General features: G+C 55.5%; 1 protein-coding gene across 1 annotated transcript in view; it reads left to right on the top strand.

The window, feature by feature from the left end:
• The first annotated feature begins 16,127 nt into the window (after positions 1-16,127).
• NSG1 (neuronal vesicle trafficking associated 1) overlaps positions 16,128-19,745 on the top strand; it is a 28,983-nt gene continuing 25,365 nt past the window's right edge. The window contains exons 1-2 of the mRNA XM_027598146.1: positions 16,128-16,309; positions 16,644-16,798. Coding sequence (XP_027453947.1) covers positions 16,670-16,798 — 129 coding nt within the window. The 5' untranslated portion in view covers positions 16,128-16,309; positions 16,644-16,669. The remainder of the gene's footprint in view (positions 16,310-16,643; positions 16,799-19,745) is intronic.

The raw sequence follows: 19,745 nt of genomic DNA, 5'->3' as shown, positions 1-19,745 counted from the left end.
CAGAGGGAGAAGCAGACTCCCTGCTGAGCAGGGAGCCCGATGCGGGACTCGATCCTGGGACTCCGGGATCATGACCTGAGCCGAAGGCAGTCGCTTAACCAACTGAGCCACCCAGGTGCCCCTGTATATCTTTTTTTGAGAAATATCTATTCAGATCTTTTCCTCGTTTTTAATTGTGTTATTTGTCTTTTATAATTGAGTTGTAAGAGTTCTTTATATGTTCTAAATGCAAGTCCCTTATCAGATATTTAACTGATTTTAACAAAAGTACAAAGGCAACTCAATAGAGAAGAAATAATCTTTTCAGAAATTATTGGAATAATTGGGCATCCTTATGCAAAAACCCAAACCTAAACCTATACCTCACATCTTATACAAAAAAAAATAACTCAAAATGGATCATAGGCCTAAACGTAAAATGTAAAAAACTATAAAATGGTTAGAAGAAAGCATAAGAGAATATCTTTGTGGTCTCAGTCCTACAGTGAATTCTTAGGTAGCAACTCACAATAAGAGAAAAAAAATGATAAATTTATCTTTATCACAATTAGAAACTTTTGCTCTTTGAAAGGCACTTCCAAGAAAATGAAAAGAAAAGCCACAGAATGGGAGAAAATATTTGCAAATCACACATCTAACGAAGGACGTGTATCCAGGATACTAAAGAATTCTCCAAAGTTAACAATGACAAAACAAGCAACCTAACTTTTAAAATGGGCAAAAATTTGAACAGACACTTCACCAAGGAAAATAGATGAATGGCCAACACATGAAATATCTTCAACATAATTAAACATTAAAGAAATTCAAATTAAAACCATAATGAGATACCACTAAAAACCCATTCAAATGGCTGAAACACCCCCCCACACACAATAGTACCAGTGCTGGTGAAGTTGCAGAGTGATGGAACCCATGTACATTGCCGGTAGGAATGCAAGATGGCCCAGCCACTCTGGAAAATAGTTTTGTCTGTTTCTTACAAAGTTACACGTATTTATCATACACCCCAGAAATCCCGCTCCTAGATATGAATCCTAGAGAACTATGAAAACTTATGTTCACACAAAAACCTGTACATCAAGGTTCGTAGCAGCTCTATTCATAATTGCCAGAAATGGAAACCACCTGAGTGTCCCTCAGTGGGTGAGTGAGTAAACTCCAGTGTGTCCACACAATGAAATGCTCCTCAGCGAAGCCACTGGGCTGGTGGTGCACTCAACAACACGAACGCATCTAAGATCTACTGTGCTAAGAGAAAGGAGCCAGACCCAAAGCTACATGCTCAGAGGACTGAGCTCTGTCCTCTCCAAACCTGTATGTTGAAGCCCTTACCCCCAGTGGGACTGTATTTGGAGGTAGGGTCTTTAGGGGTAACTAAGGAGAAATGAAGTCCTGTGGGTGGGGCCCTGATCCGCTAAGATTAGTGTCCTTATGAGAAGAGACACCAGAAGGCTTCTTCTCTCGCTCCACTATGTGAGGACACAGAAAGTGGCCCTCTGCACACCAGGAAGAGGGCCCTCAAAGTGAGAAACAGGAGGCCATGTCTTAGTTCGAGCTGCTATAACAAAATGCCACAGACGGGGTTGCTTATAAACAACAGTCATTGATTTCTCCCAGTTCTGGAGGCTGGTATATCCAGGATCAGGATGCTGGCAGATTCAGTCTGGTGAGGGCCTGCACCTGCTCTATACATGGCACCTTCTGGCTGGGGCTTCACAGGGTGAGAGGATAGGGAGCTTTCCTGGGTCACCTTTATAAGGGCGCCAGTCCCTCAGGACTAATCACGTTCTCCCAAGGCCCCACCTCCTGATACCATCACATTGGGGACTGGGTTTCAACTCACGGATTTTGAGGGGACACACACCTTCAACCCATAGCAGGCTGGCACCTGGATCCTGGGCACCAGCCTCCAGAACTGCGAGAAACTACATTTATGGGGCTAAACCCCCCAGTCTGTGCTAGTTTTGTTATGGGAGCTCAAGCTGGGTATCTATTCTCTATGATTTCATTTATATGGCCTTCCGGAAAAGATAAAGCCATAGGGATGGAGAACAGACCAGTGGTGGCCACGGGGCTAGAGACAGGAGGGTTGAGCTACAAAGGGAATTTTGTAGAGGGAACTGGGAGGGGGGTGAACTCTTCTCTCTCTGGATTCTGATGGTGATGGTGGTTACACAGCTCATAGAACTAGACCCCTTCAAAAAGTGTGCATAAATTTAGAAAGAAACAAAAACATGCTCATATCACAGGAAAAAAGCCCCCTCTTACTGTTTGGAGAAAGGACTACACAGGGAAGAGGAGAAGCAGGCAGAGCAACCAGGCATCTACGAGGCGAAGGTGGTGAGGGTAAGGCCGGGCACCATGGGGGGAGGAGCTGGTCAGACGGGCTGGGTTTGGAGGTGGAAGCCACAAGATTTGCTGATGGGGCCGGATGGGAATGTGGTGAGTGACATCTGAGTATTGGTTGAGCATCTCCCCGTTGGAGAAGACCATGAATGTGGGGGGGACACAACATTCAGGCCATTAAATAGTGTGGTAGACTGAATAGTATTCTTCCACGTAAGTGTCTTCATCCCCCGGAGCTCTGAATGTTCACCTTACGTGAGAAATAAAGGGCGATGCAGATGAGATCAGGCTGAGGTTGAGACGGGCGGTCCTCCTGGATTGTCCGGATGGCCTCGCGTGATCCCCAGGGTCCCCGGGCGGGGGGCAGGAGAGGCCGTGTGACAGCAGTAGAGGTTGGAGGGTGCTCTGGGAAGGTGGAGGGAGGGGCCCTGAACTAAGGAATGCCGGAGGCCACTGGAAGGTGGGGAAGGCAAGGAAAGCTTCTCCCCGGGAGCCTCCGGGAGGAACCAGCTTTGACAACACCTTGACTTTGGCCGGGTGAGGCTGACTGCAGGCTTCTGACCTCCAGCGCTGTAAGAGAAGACATCAGTAGGGTTGTAAGGCAGTGCGTTTGTGGCAATTTGTTACAGTAAAACCATTGGAAACTAAGACAGAAAATCCCACGGAACAGTGGCTCAAAGACAAGAACTGCAGGCAGAATCTGGAGGCTGAAGGGCCAGGGCTGTGGGGGGCTCTGCTCCGTGAAGTCCCTGGGGCCCCAGCTCCTTCCAGCCTCCAGCTGCACCATCCCAGCTGAGGCCCATATCCTCATGGTTCCACGTAACAGGCAGCAGGAGGGACAGCTGGGAGGAAGGCACCGAGGGAACGGAGACAAGGAGTGGGCACCGAGATGGTGACTGGGGGCCGCCATGCAACACTTCTCTCTCCAGAACTTCCTTGCTAGAATGTACGGTGGGGCCACGCCTCATTGCAAGGGAGGTGAAACCATGGCGTTTTTAATCTGAGCAGACGTGGGCCTGGAGGAAGTTTTTATTACAAAAGAAGAAGGGGAGAATGGATGTTGGGGAATAATCCTCCTTTCTGGTATCCCTAAGCTGTTTGAGCCTCTGTCAGTTAGAAATTGCTCAGCCTCAAGGAACAGAAAGCCTGCCCCAATAGGGCCTGAGCAAATAAGGCTTCTTCTCCCAGAACAAGAAGTGTTTGTTTGCTGACGCAGTGTGGCCACTTGGAAGATGACCGCACTTAGAGGGCTGGGTTCCATCCTCAGACTTGGAGCCTCATGGACAGAAATAGGCTGCTGTGGCTCCAAGCATCATTTTTGCATTCAAGCCAGGAAGAAGGATGAAGAGTACCACCAGCCTGTATGTCCCTCGTCAACGGGAAAACAAAAGCTTTCCCACGGACACTCCCAGAAGACATGTATGTTGTGCTCCTGGGCCAGAACTGAGTGTCATGGCCTCTCTAGCTGGAAGGAAGTCTGGAAAACCAGGGATATGCTTTCCAGCCTTCTATCCGATAGTAGAGCAAAAATATTGGTGCCCTTCGACCACTAATTTCACTTCTGGGAATTTCTGTGCCAGGAGAGCTGTGCACAGGGAATGGCATATGCCCAAAGATGTCCGTTACGGTGTGGCTTCTCAGCGTGGAAAATCAGAACCATCCTGAGTGTTCAACATGCGTTGTTTGGGGCCCAACCAATGTGCCAGTCATTCAGTGTCTGGCCCCAGCACCTCTGCTACTTCATCTGGAAAACAGAAGAAAATATGATTTATCTTTTAGGATTATGGGTGAAGACCAGAGATAAGAAACAGAGCTATCTGGCACATAGCTGGTGCTTAGTCAATGGTCGTGCATCTGAATCAGCAGCTCTCCCACCACCTGCCCCATCTTTTACCAACCAAAGCAATGCAGAACTAGCCGATGTCCGTGTTGCCAGTATCTTTTAGATCTCAGGAGAGTGAAACTCTCTCCTCCCACTCTCTAAACTCAGGAGGGAGTATTGCCCTGGGACAGGGTGGGGGCAGCACCGCCTTTGGGGCAGGCTGTCCCTGGGTCATGTGGGGGCGACCCTCAGCCCCTCTTCTGTGCAATGGGCTGTCATGAAGTTTCATGAGAAAAAGTGCCCCAGGCACAGAATTTGTGATCTAGCAAACCCCAAACAGACAACAGATGGAGGAAGCGCGGTTCTCCTGACCCGGAGGAGTCCTGACATAAGCGCTGAGAACACTGTAACATGCTAAGGGTTTCTGTTCTGGCTGGAAGATTCCCTGGCCTGAGCCATCCAGGGCTCCTGGCTAAAAGGTGACCCAATTATTAATGAACGCTGCAGAGATGAAAGCGAAAACCCACCCCTGAATGGATTCAGAAGGAGCAGATAATGGGACAATAAAATTAATCTTGTAGAAAAACACAATTAGCTGCATCGTTTACACATCTCCTCTCCTTCTACGTGGGGTGAAGTGGGGAGCTGCTAAGCCCGAGCCGTTAGCAGCCCCGCCTCCATTCCACATGGACGGATGTGTCTTTTGCTGGGAAAATATTTCCATTTCACATTCAAGGGGCGTTGTTAGAGGTTCAAAAACAATCTCTGGAAGCCAAGATGACCCAGAGAACAGAATGAACGCAGTGGCCTTCCATCTGCCCAGCCGGATTTCTGGTCTATTTCAAGTCAGTTCCATGCAAGATGCACCATGTCCCACAGGGGCTCCAAGCTGGGCCTCGAGGGCTTATGAGCAAGTCCCCGATCACGGGCACCCCCGAGACACAGGCCCAGTCCCAGCTGTGCAACCTTGAGCAAGCACTTCACCTTGGCAAGCCTCAGTTTCCTCACGGGTAACATGCAGCTCATAAGGGTGCCTCCCTCATTCCCCGGGCGGGGGGAGGGGATTAGATGAAAGTCTGCAGAGCCCTCCCCACCCCCAGCTCGGGGCAGGAACCCGAAGCTGGGCGACTCCCGTGGCGGGAGCGCCTGCTGTACCCCAGGTGCTGTTAGCTGCAAAAGACAGGAAGGCTTCTCACTGGGGTCTCCTGGTGACCCTCACTTCTCAGAGGCAGGAACTGGGGCTCAGAGAAGGCAAATGATTCACTCGTCGCTGGAAAGTGACCAGATCCAGGTCGGAACCCTGCCTGGCCTGTCTGGCTTGGAGGCTACAGCTCTCTTTCTGTGACATTGCTCTATGGGACAGTTGTGAGCTGAATTACGTGTCCCCAAATTTCATGTGCACAAGCCCCAACCCCCAGGACCTCAGAATGCTTGGAGACGGGGTTTTTAAAGAGGTTATTCGTTACAGTGAGGTCATCTAGGTGCACCCTGAGCCAGTAGGACAGGTGCCCTTACAACAAAAGGAGATCGGGACACGGACACGCACAGGGACGACCACGTGAGGACACGGGGAGAAGATGATCGTCTGCTGCCACGGAGAGAAGCCTCACAAGGAACCAGTGCTGCCCACGCCTGGATCTCGGACTCCCAGCCGCCAGGCCTGGGAGGAGACCCGTTTGTGGTGTTTAAGCCACCGGGTCTGGGGTGCTTTGTCACGGTGGCCGAGCAGAAGAACTCGGGCGCCCTAGGGACGGGGGCTGAGTCGGACTGGGGAGCTATGGTCGGTCCACAGAAGCACGCCTCGGGCTGACCTGGCACTTTAGTCAGGAGGGAGGGCTGCTTCCGACCCGCTCCTCGTCTCTTTGTGCATCTTGCCCTCGGGTGCAGACTTCCTTTGGAGCTTTTATTCTCTCGATCCAGTGCTATCCAACTCTGGAAACTGCCCAGCCCCGCCAGGAGACTCTAAGAGCCCCTCAGCCTCTTCTTGTGGGTGTGCAAGACACACACACACAAACACAATACACATGTGTGCACAGTTCCCGTGTGTGTGCACACGGACACCCAGGCACACACATGCTCACACGCACACGCGCGGCCACAGCGTCACACTGATGGCCCCCACGGTGGCAGGGAGGGGGCTCCTGGGGGTGTCAGCCCCGCCGCCCCTCGCACACTCCGGTTCCCCACCTGTGAAGGGCTCTGACCACCGCACCTCCTGCACATGCTCGCGGCAGGTACGGTGCTCGAAGCAGCGGACATCGGTCAGGTCTTAGCACAGAGCCTGCCCCGTGGCTGCTGGGAAATGTTAGCAGCCAGTCCTGTTGTGCTTCAGAGTCCTGCTGAACCCACCCTCCCTGTCATTCTGCCCCATCCCCAACTGCTCATGCTTTAGCCATTTTATGACCTGACCGTTTTGGGTTTTGTTGTTTGTTTTTTTGATACCTAACTCATATACCCTAAAACTTACCATTCACTGGTTTTTAGTATCTTCATGGAGCAACGCAACCAGCACCCCTGTCTAATTCTAGAATATTACTGTCACCGCTGAAAGAAACCCCACATCTGCTGGTGGTCGCCCCCATTCTCCCCCCACCCCCAACCCCTGGCAACCACAAATCTGCTTTTTGTCTGCATGCACGGACAGTTCATACCCGTGGAAGCATACGGCCTGTGGTCTTCCGTGGCCGATTTCCTCGACCCAGCAGAATGTCGTCGAGGTCCAGCCACGGCGCAGCCCGCGTCCACACGTCCCTCCTTTCCGTGGCCAGGCCACACTCGGTGGCATGGACGGCCCACGTTATTGTGTATCCCTCCATCAGTTGGTGGGCATTTGGGTGTTTCACCCTTTGGCTTCTATGATTGATGTTTTTAGAACATCGTGCGCCCCTGTTTGTGTGAGCGTGCGCTTGGCGCATGTCTAGGAGGGAACTGCCAGATCCGATGATAAATCTGTGTGTGACCTTCTGGGGAAACGCGCGCTGGTTTCCACGGTGGCCGTACCATAGGATGCTCCCACTGGCCATGGGTGAGCGTTCCAAGTTCCTCACCTCCCTGCCAACACTCGTCATTGTCCTTTGGTGCTGGGGGTGGTGCCCACCACCCTCACCGGTCTCCTGTGTCGCCCCCTCTCTCTCCACTGCCTTGGCCCCTACCGCCTCCTCTTCCACGAGGCCCGGGCTGCCACCGCGGCTTTCTGATTTCAGGGCTCACTTCCTTGGGCCTGCAGGCTTCTCAGGGGCCCTCAATGAGCTTCTTGTGTTTGCCTCAAGTACCAGCAAAGGCTTCTGAGCTGCTGGCTCACCCAGGGGGCAGGCCCAGACCGTTGCGTGGCCCAGGGACGTGCTCATTCCTCTGTCTGTCCCTCAGTTTCCCCACCTGTAAAATGAGGTATCAGGTTAGATTAGGGTCTCAAACTCAAGTGCCTGCAGGTGCCAAGAAGGTTAGGTGAATGAAGCAGCAGCTCCTCTAAGGCAGGCGTGAGGCAGATAGGTGGCGTGGGGCGGGTGGCCATTATCATTAGGCAGCTGGTTTTGCCATGTGGGAATTCTTTGTTGTTAGGCCACTCAGGTTTTCAAAAGAAAGTAGGAAATCTGAATGTTTTGTGAAATCTCCCTACTTTCCAAAAAAGTAATTTTTTAAAAAAGATTTTATTTATTTATTCGAGAGACAGAGAGAGCATGAGCAGGGACCCAAGAATTTGCACATCCAGCAAGTCCCCAGGTGAGGCTGATGCCACTGGTCTGGGGACCCCACTCTGGAAACCACAGGCCTGGGCTAACGCTCTCTAGAGTCCACTCCAGCTCGGAAATGCAGGTTCAGGTGCAGGTGCTCCACTCGAGGGAAAGAGGCATCATGTCCGGGACAGGGTGTGGACGAGAGTTAGCAAGCTCCAGTGACAACCACCCAGCAGAGACCGGCGGCACCAAGCAGGTGCCACACACCTTCACTCTACTGAGCTTCAGTTATGGAAATTCGTGCCTGGGAAATGCTTTGAAACTCTGAGGGGCTATTTTAAAACTGCATCTGATGTCAACATATTCAGTAGAATAAGACATAAAGCTTAAAAGCATTAGGTCAGCCCTTTGGGCTATAGAGTTTTTGTATGAGTTTCCTAGGACTGTCATCATAAATGACGAGACTTTCTCTCCTGACCTTCAAGGTCTTCTGGCTGGACGAAGAATGAAATTGACGGGGGTGCAGATTACCAGGAGGGAAAAGCAAAGTTTAATGACATGTGCGTGGAGGCCCAATAATACAATTGAGACCTAAAGAAAAGACCACGCAGGCAGTTTTTATACTTTCTAGGCAAAGAGACGGATACTTCAGTGAAGCCGTGACAGGACACAGAAAACTTCAGCTTGGGAGCTTCATTTAGTGAGGAATTCTAAACAGAATTTGGGCTGTAGTAAGAAGTGATCAGGTTTGTTTCTACAGCTTCTCCGGCTCTAAATGTCCCATCTCCGGTGGTTAGGATGTCTCTGTCCCTCCTGCTACAGGGAGGGTAATTTTCACGGGGGAGATTTATTCCTGCTTTCAGGGGACACAGGGGGTCTCAGTGTCCTTACACTGTCTCTTATATAACTTTTGTTTAAAATAATGTTGGGGCACCTGGGAGGCTCAGTCAGTTGAGCATCCAACTCTCGATCTCAGCTCAGGTCTTGATCTCACGGTCGTGGGTTCGAGCCCCGCATTGGGCTCCATGCTGGGCATGGCGCCTACTTTAAAAAATAATAACCAATGCCAAAGCAGTACATTTTGGGGCGGCCTGCCCACAAACTGGGGGGCTTAAAACAATGGAAACCTATTCTCTCCCAGCTCTGGAGGTCAGAGGTCCAAAATCCAGGTGTCAGTAGGGCTGTGCCCCACCCCCCCCAGTTCTAGGGCAGGATCTGTGGCGTGATTCTCTCCCAGTTTCCGGGGCTGGTGGCACGCCCATGTTCCTTGGCTTGTAACCATCACCCGGCCCTTTGTGTCTCCCTGTGTCCTCTGCTCTTCATAGGACACCAGAAGGACACCATAGAATTGCCCACCCTAAATCCAGGGCAATTTCATCCCAAGGTCCTCAACCAATTGTATCTGCAAAGACCCTATTTCCAAATGAGATCATATTCTGAGGGTCCAGGAGGACATAAGGTTTTAGGGGACACATCAACCGATTACAGTCTCCTTATTCTTCTTTTCTGATGTCATTCTAATAAATGGGGCAATTTGGATTCTCTGCTCACAGCAAGTACTGGGGATGGGGTGAGCAGTGGGGATGGTCACGGGCAGTCCCCTGGCAGGGCTGGAGGACACAGATCTCCCCAAAGCAGAATCATCACTGACCAAGCCCAGTGTGAGGGCTCCCAGCTCTGTGCAGAGAGCTGACCTGATTCTTCAAGAAGAGAGAAGATTCTTTACAACGTCCTCTGCTTCAGAAGGCAAGGGCAACGTGCCTTGCATTGTAGAATAAACGGGGGTCCAAAATGAGGACAATTAGACCTCGAGAGGTAAAATTTCAATCTTTTGGAAAATCCACGCACAAGGAACCCACTCTCCTTCCCCAGCTGGAAGGGAGAAACAGGGGAACCTGACCAACAGAGAAAAGGTTATAAATTATAGATGTTTAAAAAAAGAAAAAAGGTGTGCCACAGCCAGAAGGTCTGGGTCAGTGCAGAGCATGTGGCCCTGCTGTGTGCTAATCCCACTCGGCTGCCATGACCCAAGCCCAGCCCAGCTGCGGAGCGGAGACATCGCGGACGGAAAAGCCCCATGAGGTCATTGCCAAGCTGCCTGCAATGCAGCTCAGCCTTGTACTGTGCTGTCTCCAGCACACTCCGGGAGCCTGTGAATTTTAGACACTCTCTCAGGGACCCTGGCTCTGCAGAGCGTGGAATGAATTGCACTCATCCATCTGTGGGCTTTTAAAAAATTCAATAATTAATTCAAGCGTACAGTGGTGTTGTTATTAGAATTTGGCCTTTCTGTGGTTCTTTACTTTGGCCGAGTGCTTTTATAATCATTCACCAGCTAAATAATTCAGCCCAAGTTATGGCTACACGCTGGAAAGCTGGTGCATAAAGCCGGTGCTGGCGATCATGGAATGCTGCGGAACAGAGCAGGAGAAGAGCCGGATGAAACGATGGGGGCCCCCGGAGTTTATTCCCCAGGTCACGTGCGGTGCCTTGACCTCCACACGTCCTCGATCATTTTGACTCTGATTCGCCCCGGACCGTGCTTTCCATGGTGACTGTGACCAATGAGACGGGGACTTCTAAACTGGAGGGGGGAAGGAAGTTAGCATTCTAGCCCAAGCCCCTCATTTTGTGGAAGGGGAAACTGAGGCCCCAGGAGGGCCCCTGGTCTGCCCAAGGCCACGCCACTAGCATGACCCACCTGCCAACGACTAAGGGAGTGACAGCGGCATGAATGGAGGCCCTGGGGGTAATATTCAGGTTTAGGGAATTCCACTCCCACCCCCATTTTGGGGCCTAAGCGGACTGAGGATCTGAGAAGGGAAAAACCAGAGGCGTAGCCAGGTCCTCGGGGCCCCTGGCACCAGCGTGGGGCAGGGCTGGGCTTCGGGCAGAGGGAGAGGTTGCATTTTCGTCTGAAGTCTGCACCCGACTAAGTTCTCGAAGCATCTGGTTGTCTCCCCTCTTCTGCCAGTGAGTCTTCCAAGCATCTTCTTGACAACCATGTCACCTAAGCCTCTGTGGCCTGGTCCAAAAGAAGAGGAGCACCGCCCCCCCCGCCCGAGGTGGTTGGAGGGCGCCGAGCGACAGAGCCCAGAAAGCACCTGTGAGCACTCCCTGCACGTGAGCGATTGCTCATAGGTCCTTTCCACCCGTTGGGATGGTTCCTTAAGCTGTAAAATGGGTATAACCATACTTGCCCCTTCCCCCTCAGAATCTCTGTGAAGCTCAGAAGGGAAAAAAGAAGATGGCAGAGCGAGTCCTTCATGCACATCACGTAACTCTTCATCCTGGAGGAGGCTCGGGGAGGGCTGTCTTCCTAGCGGCTCCGGGAGGGTCTAGGCAGGAGCAAGAATGTTCTCCCCTCGAGTGTCTATCTGTCAAGGCACGAGGGGGTCGCCGGCGGAGGCTAAGGGATCATCTGAGGAGAATTTGTGTCAAGGGGGTTGTTTTCTGAGGGGTGGCCAGGCGTGGGGAGTGGCCGAGCGGGTTGTGAAGAATATACACACAAAACAACAAACAAAACTCAAAAACTCCCCAAATCTCAAACACACACACACACACACACACACACACACACACACACACACACACGCGGTTCTGTTTAAATACGTAATGAGTCACCAGATGACGATGAGCCCCATAGGACTATTTACTCAGTTTCTCCAAGGACAAAGGAACAAAAATGTCATTCATTCATTTCTTAACCATTTCCTGAGTACTTGGTATGTGTTAAGTGCCGGGGATGGAGTACAAAGGTAATCAAAACACTAAAGCCACTAGGAACTGGATTTACGATTTTGTCTATACCTTACGTATTTTTAAATAAGGCTTGGAGTTTTCCAGAAAAGAGCATTTGCAGAAAGGTTAAATCCAGGAGGGAGAATGTCGAGGTGATGTCGTGGGCAACCCTGCCTTTGGCTTGAATTAGACCATGAATTTTCTTACTACACGCTTGAGCTCGGCTTTACAAACCTGACATTTAAATGTCTGAATCTACTGTGAATGTAAAGTGAATGGATGCCTATTCAGTTTTGCGTACAGTTTCCGAGTCCTTGCTGTACGCCAGGCTCTGTTCTAGTCTCAGGGGACGTAGAAATGAAGATTAAGTTGTTCCTCCAGCATTTGCTCATAATTCAGGAAAGGGTCTAAATACCCGAACCCAGCGGGAGAGAAGCCTAGAGAAGGGCCAGGTGAGGCTCAAAGAGGAGCTGACATTGGGTCTGGGCTTTGAAGGGTGAGGATGAGTTTATGAAATGGACAGGGGATGGGGGACACGTTCCCGGCCAAGGAGATAGCATTGGCCCAGGCCTGGAGGCAGGTGCTTTGGGAACGGGGAGGTGGGTGTGGCTGGAGTGTAGGGTTCAAGGAGAGACAGGGACTGCCTGGGTGGGCCGACTCTCGCCATCCGCAGAAAGATCCAGAAGCCCCATTTCTCTCCCTAGTCCATGTCAGGGTACTGACCCACTCAGAATTAAGGATGGGGCAGAAAAACTTGAAACCATCAGAAAGGAGGGTGTGTACCGAGTAGGCAAGTCCAGAGAAAGTAATTAGGTAGTTCTTAAATTTCTCACCACCACCACCCCCCAAAAAAGGTGATAGACATGTTAACTAACCTTATTGTAGAAATAACTTCACAATCTATATGTATATGGAGTCATCAGGTTGTACACGTTAACTGACACACTTTTTTGTGTCAGTAAAGCTGGGGAAAATTTTAAAGAAAGGGTCTTGGCACTGACAGAAAAAGAAAGTAGATTTGTAGTTGCGGGGGGCTGGGGGGAGGGGAGTATTGGGAGAGACTGATTAAATAGAGACAGGGTTTCTTTTTGGAGCAATACAAATGTTCTGGAATTAATGGTGATGGTTGTGCAACCTTGTGAATATACTAAAAACCCCAACAACGTGTACACTTTAAAATGGTGAAATCTGTGGTGTCTTACTTCTCAACTAAAAAACAAAACAAAACAAGACGTGGATGAAGCATGTCTGGCATCGACATGGTCGGGCTGTGGAACAACAGACAGGACCCTCCTCCCTCCTCCCTGCAGCCGCCGCATTGGGCGGCCCTCGCCTGTGCCAGGGGTCAGGCTGCTTGCGGGGAAGCTGCAGGGCAAGCCTCACCCCAGCCCAGGCTCCGCTCTGCCGGGCGCTCCACGGCCTGGGACCAGGCATTTCCTTCTCTGAACTGCGGAGAGGCTCACAGGACGCTGGGGAGAGTCTCCTCAGTCCCTCTGAGCACTAATCCTGTGCCCACAACGAGCATCTAGCACCTCATCCTGGCTCCACGTAAGCCCCCAGGAATTGAGATCGAGGTGGACCCGAGTAGCAAGTAGCGCTCAAAGCCGTGGCCATAGCCAAAGTAGGTGCTGTTGTTTAAAAACATGCAATAGCTCATTTGATTCTTCCAGCACCACTGTGATGGAGGTATTACTACGATCTCCATTTTACGGATGGGGAAACTGAAGCCCAGAGGCGTTAAGCAACTTGTCCGAAGTCACACAGCAAGGAAGTGGGAGAGGCAAGACTGGAAATCAGGCTATCACACTGTCCCCCAGCCCCCACCCCACTGCCATGCAGTCTGGACTTGAACCCCTGGGCAAGGGCGTCACTGAGAGGCTTGAACTTGGAAGTGGCACCCTGCCTACAGGAGGGTGGACGGGGTGGGGTTTACGGCCATTGTCCAAGAGGTGGCAGGTGTGTTTCCCGGGTCCTTCACAGAGTCATTCAGAAAACCAAATACTTGACAAAAATCCTGCAAGGGGGTGTCCAGGTCTGGGTGATTTGACTGTGCGCTTTACAACACCTTCTATCTGTCCCAGAAGCACCCTCGTGGCTCAGCCTGGCCCACTTCTGTGACTCTGGCCTCTCCAGGCTGATCTCTCGCCCAGACCCTGCCTGCCCCTCTCAGAGCCTCCTGGGGCTCCTGAGCTCCCCGAACCGCTGCCCCCCCGCAGGCTCAGTGCCCCCGGGGAACCCAGCAGCGGCCCCCCAAGACGTCTGTGCACAACCCTCAGGACCTGTGAACATATCTCAGATCATGAGATTAAGGCTCTTGAGAGGAGAACCTAATCCTGGGTCATCGAGCGGGCCCCAAATCCAGCGAGCAGCGCCCTCATGGGAGACGCACAGGGAAGAGGGGGGTTGGCGGTGTGACCACCAGGGTGGAGAGACTGGCCCGGCCACAAGCCCAGGGACCCCCGGGGACTTCAAGCCTGGAGAAGGCAGGACTGTTGTCCCCTGCAGCCTCTGCAGGGAGTGTGGCCCTGTTGACACCTGGGTTTCAGATCTCTGGCCTCCAGAACTGAGAAACTACATGTTTTACGCCCCCAGTTTGTGGTTGTGCAGGCGGCCGGGAAACAGTGCCTTGCACATTGCTTTCCTCCCTGCGCTGCCCCTGCCCTCCCTGGGGATGTCCCACTTGGTCCACAGCCTCCCAGCAGTGGCCCCTCTGGTGGGTCCACTGCTCCACCTAAACACTCATCCCTAAGCTTCCGCTGGGTGCGCTGCAGGCTTGTGCACCCACATTCCCCGAGTCCTTCCCTGGGCCAGGTGCCTCTTGGACACCCACACACACTGAAACTGCAAAGTCCCCGTGAAAAGCCAGAACACAAAAAAGCAAGCAGGCAGCGCCGACTGTCCACTGCTGTTTCTGTCGGACCACGGGTCCTTCCCGTCCCTGTCCTCTTCGGTTCACAGAGCCTTTGAGGGCAGGAGGGGTACACATGGGGTCCAGGGAGGCCCACCCTGCAGCTCCGTGTGGGATTCCAACCACAGTGCGCGTGTGTGTGGGCTGTGCTGGGGTCAGTAAAATGCTGGCCCCTGAGACGGGGACAAAGCCACTTCCTCCCGGAAGCACACAGGGTTTCTCCTGACCCGTGAGCTCAGACCAGGGACTAACCCAGGCTGGCACTTGAGCAGATTCCAACAACACTTCCTCACCTGCTGCAGGAAGTGTCCAAGGGCCCCGCGGGGAGGCTCCTGGGGTTCCACATAAGAAACCCGGCACACACAGACATGCAGTATCACTGCCTCTCTGCTGTGATTTAAAGGCCTTTGCCGGAAAGATGCTGGCAGCCGGGACCAGGGCCTGTGGCAGGGGCCAGCACCCGGGACACCTGCCTTGCCCAGGCTGGCCAGGGGTGGTGTCTGCCAAGATCCTGGGTCCTGCCAGGTTGCCCTGCAGTCAGAGGCCCACCTGCACCCTGCTGGGGAGCTGGGGCAAGTGTAGGAATCCAATGACCTCATGTGTCAAGGGCGTGGGGCCCTCCTGGGGATTTGGAATTGGGGCCACCCAGGGCCAGGTTCCTGGGCTGGGCTGCAGGCTCAAGGCACAGGCGTGCACTGGCTACTCCACTATCTCCGTGTACCCCCTGCGGTTCTGGGGGAGGGGAGGCACGTTCCGGTGGTTCTCAGTTGGCGGCCTCAGCCTTCAGCTGTGCAACTGGGGTGTGGAAGTAGGACTTCGGGAACCCCCTACTCTGTGCCAGAGCAGGGCCCGAAACAGGTGCCGGCAAGGTAGCAATTCCCCAGCAGCGACCGGCCTCCAGCTCCTGGTCTTGCTCCCACGCCACGCGCGGTGTCTCATCTGGGCAGTCCCCGCATCCGGGCTGGCCCCAGGTCCGCAAAACGACGCCCTAATCTGGGCAGCTGCGACAGCGGCTGGAACCCCCCGCCCTCCATCCCCCCCGCCCCCCGCCGCGACCTGGATGCTCCAGGCTGCGGCTGCAGTGAGGGGACCCCCTGCTTCCTCTTCCGAACAGACCAGAGAAGGCTTTCCCTCTCCCTCCAACGCGGCGCAGCGCGCCAAGCGCTCCCTCTGCCCTGAATACCCAACCCTCCGGCTGCCCCGGGGCGTCCTCCCAGTCCGGGCGCCTTGCCCCGCTCAGGGGAGCGCTTCCCCCACGTCCCGAAGCCTCCCTCCCTCCATTCGCATCCGCGCCCCCTTGCCGCGGGCACGCCCTCTTTCCAGGGCCCCCTCTCCAGCTCAGCCGCGCGCCACGGGGCCGCTCCGGTGCCCCCCACTCCGGGGGACCAATCCATCCCTCGGCTCGCCCCCTTCCCGCCGCGAGTCGCCGCGCGCCCCCGCCCGCGTTCCCGTGCGCCCCCGCCCCCGCCCCCCCCGCCACTCGCCGCCGCCGCCGCCGCGAGCCTCGGGTCCGGGCGCGCCCCCAGCAGCCGGGACGGGCGCGGGTCCCCGGGGAGCGCTCCTTTGTGCGGCCCCGCGCGCTGCGTCAGGGCGGAGTTGCCGCCGCCGCCACACGCGCGCACTCTCCCGCGCACGGGCGGCCCCGGGGGCGGCGGGAAGGGAGGCGGCGAGCGGGAGGAGGGAGCGGCCGCGAGCCCATTCGCTCGGCTCCCCCGCCCGGCCCCGCGCGGCGCCGCCTCCGCCATTGCTGCGCGCGGGAGCGGCCGACGCGGAGGCTCGCTGCGCGCTCGGAGCCAGACCTGCGAGCGGGCGTGGGTGAGTGCCGCCCGCGGGCCCGAGCCTTCCGCCCCGAGGTGGGGGCCACGGCCGCCCGGCGCCCCGGTGGTGGTGGGGGGGGGACGGGGGAAGGGGCGCTCCGCGCGGGTCCCCGGCGCCGGGACGGGGCGCGCCCCCTCCCCGGCCGCGGTGCGCCCCTGAGCCCGGCGCTCGGGTCCCGCGGGGTGGGGGGGAGGGCCTGGGACATTCACCCCCCTCTCCACCCCGCCCCAGTCCCGGGCGGCGACCGCCGCGTCCTCCCGACCCCTCCTCCCCGGAGGCCAAGCGGGGGCCGGCGAGCTCGCGGTGACTCCCGCCCGGCCCTCCCTCGCAGGCGGCAGCCTCGGGTCTCCCGGAACGATGGTGAAGTTGGGGAACAATTTCGCGGAGAAGGGCACCAAGCAGCCGCTGCTGGAGGATGGCTTCGACACCATCCCCCTGATGACGCCCCTCGATGTCAATCAGCTGCAGTTCCCGCCCCCGGACAAGGTGAGAGCCCCCCGGCACCCCCGCGCTGCCTGGTGCGCACCCCAAGTCTCGGGCGGCGGCCGCAACAAAAGAGACGCGCGGCGTGCGCTGGGGATGGGAAGTGGGGGCGAGCTCGGGCGGCGGGAGGAAGCCCCCCCCCCCCCCCCCCCCGGGAGGACAGCGTGCCCGCGCGCGGGATTCCGGATCGGGAGACAGCTCGGTCCTGACAAGGGAGCGCAGTCGGGGGAAGGTCCCCTCTCGATTTTCCTGGGAGTCCAGTCCGAGAGGGGTCCCTGGCTCCACCGCGGCAGCCCCCCCAGCCCTGCTCCTCCCCGCCCCTGCCCCACGGTAGCAGGGGGCTGTGGGTCGGGGGTGAGACTTGGGGCGCGGCCGCCCGGTGTGCCCGCCCAGGTGATGCGGTTTCAGCCCGGTTTGCCCCGTGGCGGTGGGGAGGCCCCTCTCCTGGGTCCCATGGACCCTCGTTGAGGGGCTGGCTTCCCATCCTCACCCTCCCCGCCTGCCCCTCCCAGACTGGCTGTAAGATGCTGCAGGGTGTCTGTTCTGACTGGGAGCTTCCTTCCTCTCTTTGTTCCTTTTGTGAAATCTTGGAAGTAAATGCTCTCTGCTAGCTGGGTATTAGTGTAACTGGAGACAACCATTCATCATCCTTTCCCCAAAGTGGGTTTTTCTTTTCTGAATTTAGAGTCCCTTTTCTTGAGTACAGTATCCAATCAAGTAGTTTCTGTATGTGGAGGATAATCTTTTCAAGAGTTAACTTTTGAAAAGGTAAATGCGATGATTTAAAGTCTCGACAATTGTATTGCACAACTCAAACCTAAAATACTATACACAGCATCCGTTCTGACCACCTTGCTGCCGCCTTAAAAACCACCGCGGCCGCGAGTAAGCTCGTTCTAGTTCCCGAAGTGCGTTTACATTTATTGTCTCATTTAGCCCTGGCGAGGACGTTCTGACTCAGGTCTTTGTCTTTTATTCCGGCATGTTGGTGACTGCTGACCACCGGATGGGGATGGGGGGATATCTATGCAGCGATGGGTCCTTCCCTTCTGGAAGATTCCTTTATTCCCATGTGGACCCTTTGACTTACTCAGCCCTCTAGAGTGGTTTCCATCCCCCCAAGTCCGTTGTCTGTGTTGTGGGTGGGGGGCAGGGGCAGGAGCGTCGGCCCGGCAGCAGGTGTTTCGGTTCAGGAAGAGGATTGGCTTGGACACAGGTGTGCACCCAGGCCACGTGGGGCCACTTTGGGGGCACTGAGGGTCCGGGGGAGGCTTGGGGGGAGGGGTGGGGCAGGGCTGCCTCCCCTGGCGCATCTCCTTCACTGTCTGGACCGGTGGACTTGCTGGGCTAGCTCGGTCGGGGGCGGGGGGCTGCCCCCACCTTCCCCTCCCGCCTCAGTTCAAGAGTGGTGGCGGCCTGTGCCAGGAACGCTGTGTCCCAGGGCAGCACCTCTGTCAGGTGACTCCCTCCGCTCAGCCTGAGCCGCCTCTTTTGCCCTCAGTCTGTTCCGTTCCAGCATTGTCCGGCACACAGTTGGCTTATAGCAGGGAGGGGGATTTCAGGCAGGGGTGAAATTCTGGCCAACCAACTGGGCATTTAGAAGTAGTCTAGGTAGGTCCGAAAGGTAATGAGTCTCCCATCCCTGGGAATATTCAAGACAAAGGGAGGGAACTGGCAGGGATGGGTTGGAACCAGTGGTTGAGTTGGAAGATTTCTGAGGTCACGGATGAGAAGACTAAGTCTCAGAGAGTTCACGGGATGGGTCCAAGGTCACACCGCCGAAGGCCACAATCCCCCCCCTACCCCCCCACCCCCCCACAGTGCAGAAGCTTCTGGCATGGGCCACACGTTCCATCCTGCTTGGGACGCGACCTCTCACGCGAGACCTCACTTAACCGGAACAAGAGCGCTGTGTGGCTCACAGGCAGGGTTCGGGGAGGTGATGTCACCTGTCCCAGGTGCCGTGGCCGCTGGGGTCAGGTAACCCGTCGGGGTCGTAAGTGGTGCTCAGAGCGTGTACCGAGTGCCGCGGTTCGACAGTGACAGTGGTCATGGAGCTCGCAAGGCCCGGGCCGCTCTCACCTGACATTTGTCCAGTAACTTTACTGATATTGCCCCCGTTTTACAGATGTGGAGATAGAAGGTCTAGTCCAAGGTCACCGAGCGTGTTAGTGGCAGAGGCAGGTGAATCCAGGCCCGGAGCATATTGACCGTGTTCCCACTGCGCTGAGCGTTGTACGGATTGCCCCCTCCTCCCTGCAGCCGGGTGAGATAGGCCCTGTGCCCATTTCACGGGCCAGGACACTGAGGTTCCGAGTGGCCAGGCAGGTGCTCAAGGTCACACAGCGAGTCAGGGACAGTTGGGATTTGAGGACAGTAGGGTGATGCACAGATGCTGCCTCCAGAGCTGGGGTGGGGGCACCCACAGTCACAGTAGGCATATCCGCCCTCTTGGCATCCCGGGAGCTGCGTGCATGGAAGGGACCGAAGGAGGGAAGGCACGAGTCTGATGCCAGTTCTGTGGCCCTTGGATCACTTTTCGGTGGCGGCTGGCACGGGCCGCTTTCTCTCCCGGGGCTGGCTCCAGGTCACAGCTCGGTCCGAGAGCCCCTGTGGAGGCCCACGCGGGGCCCACCATCCTGACTCGCTGCGTTCTGCGAGGTCTGCCCTGGGGCCCACAGTCGCGGAGAGCACCGGATGCAAACCTCTCTTTTTCCTCTCTCTCTCTCTCTCTCTCAATCTTGGCTGGGGGGTGGGGGAGAGCGTGGGGGTGGCTGGTGCTCTGCAGTCCAGCTGCCGCTTCCTGGCTCCTGGAAGCTGGGGGCGGCGAGCGGGGACTGGAGATGGGCAACCCCATGATGCCTCCCTGTGCAGCTCGGACAGCGCAGTAAACTGTCCCTGGCTTCAGGCGAGAGGAGGAAAGCGCTGTGAGCCTCCGAGGGAGGAGGCT

The sequence above is a fragment of the Zalophus californianus genome, chromosome 2 (genome assembly GCF_009762305.2).
Source record: "Zalophus californianus isolate mZalCal1 chromosome 2, mZalCal1.pri.v2, whole genome shotgun sequence".
NCBI classification, from domain to species: domain Eukaryota; kingdom Metazoa; phylum Chordata; class Mammalia; order Carnivora; family Otariidae; genus Zalophus; species Zalophus californianus.
This window is presented reverse-complemented; position numbering and strand designations above follow the sequence as displayed.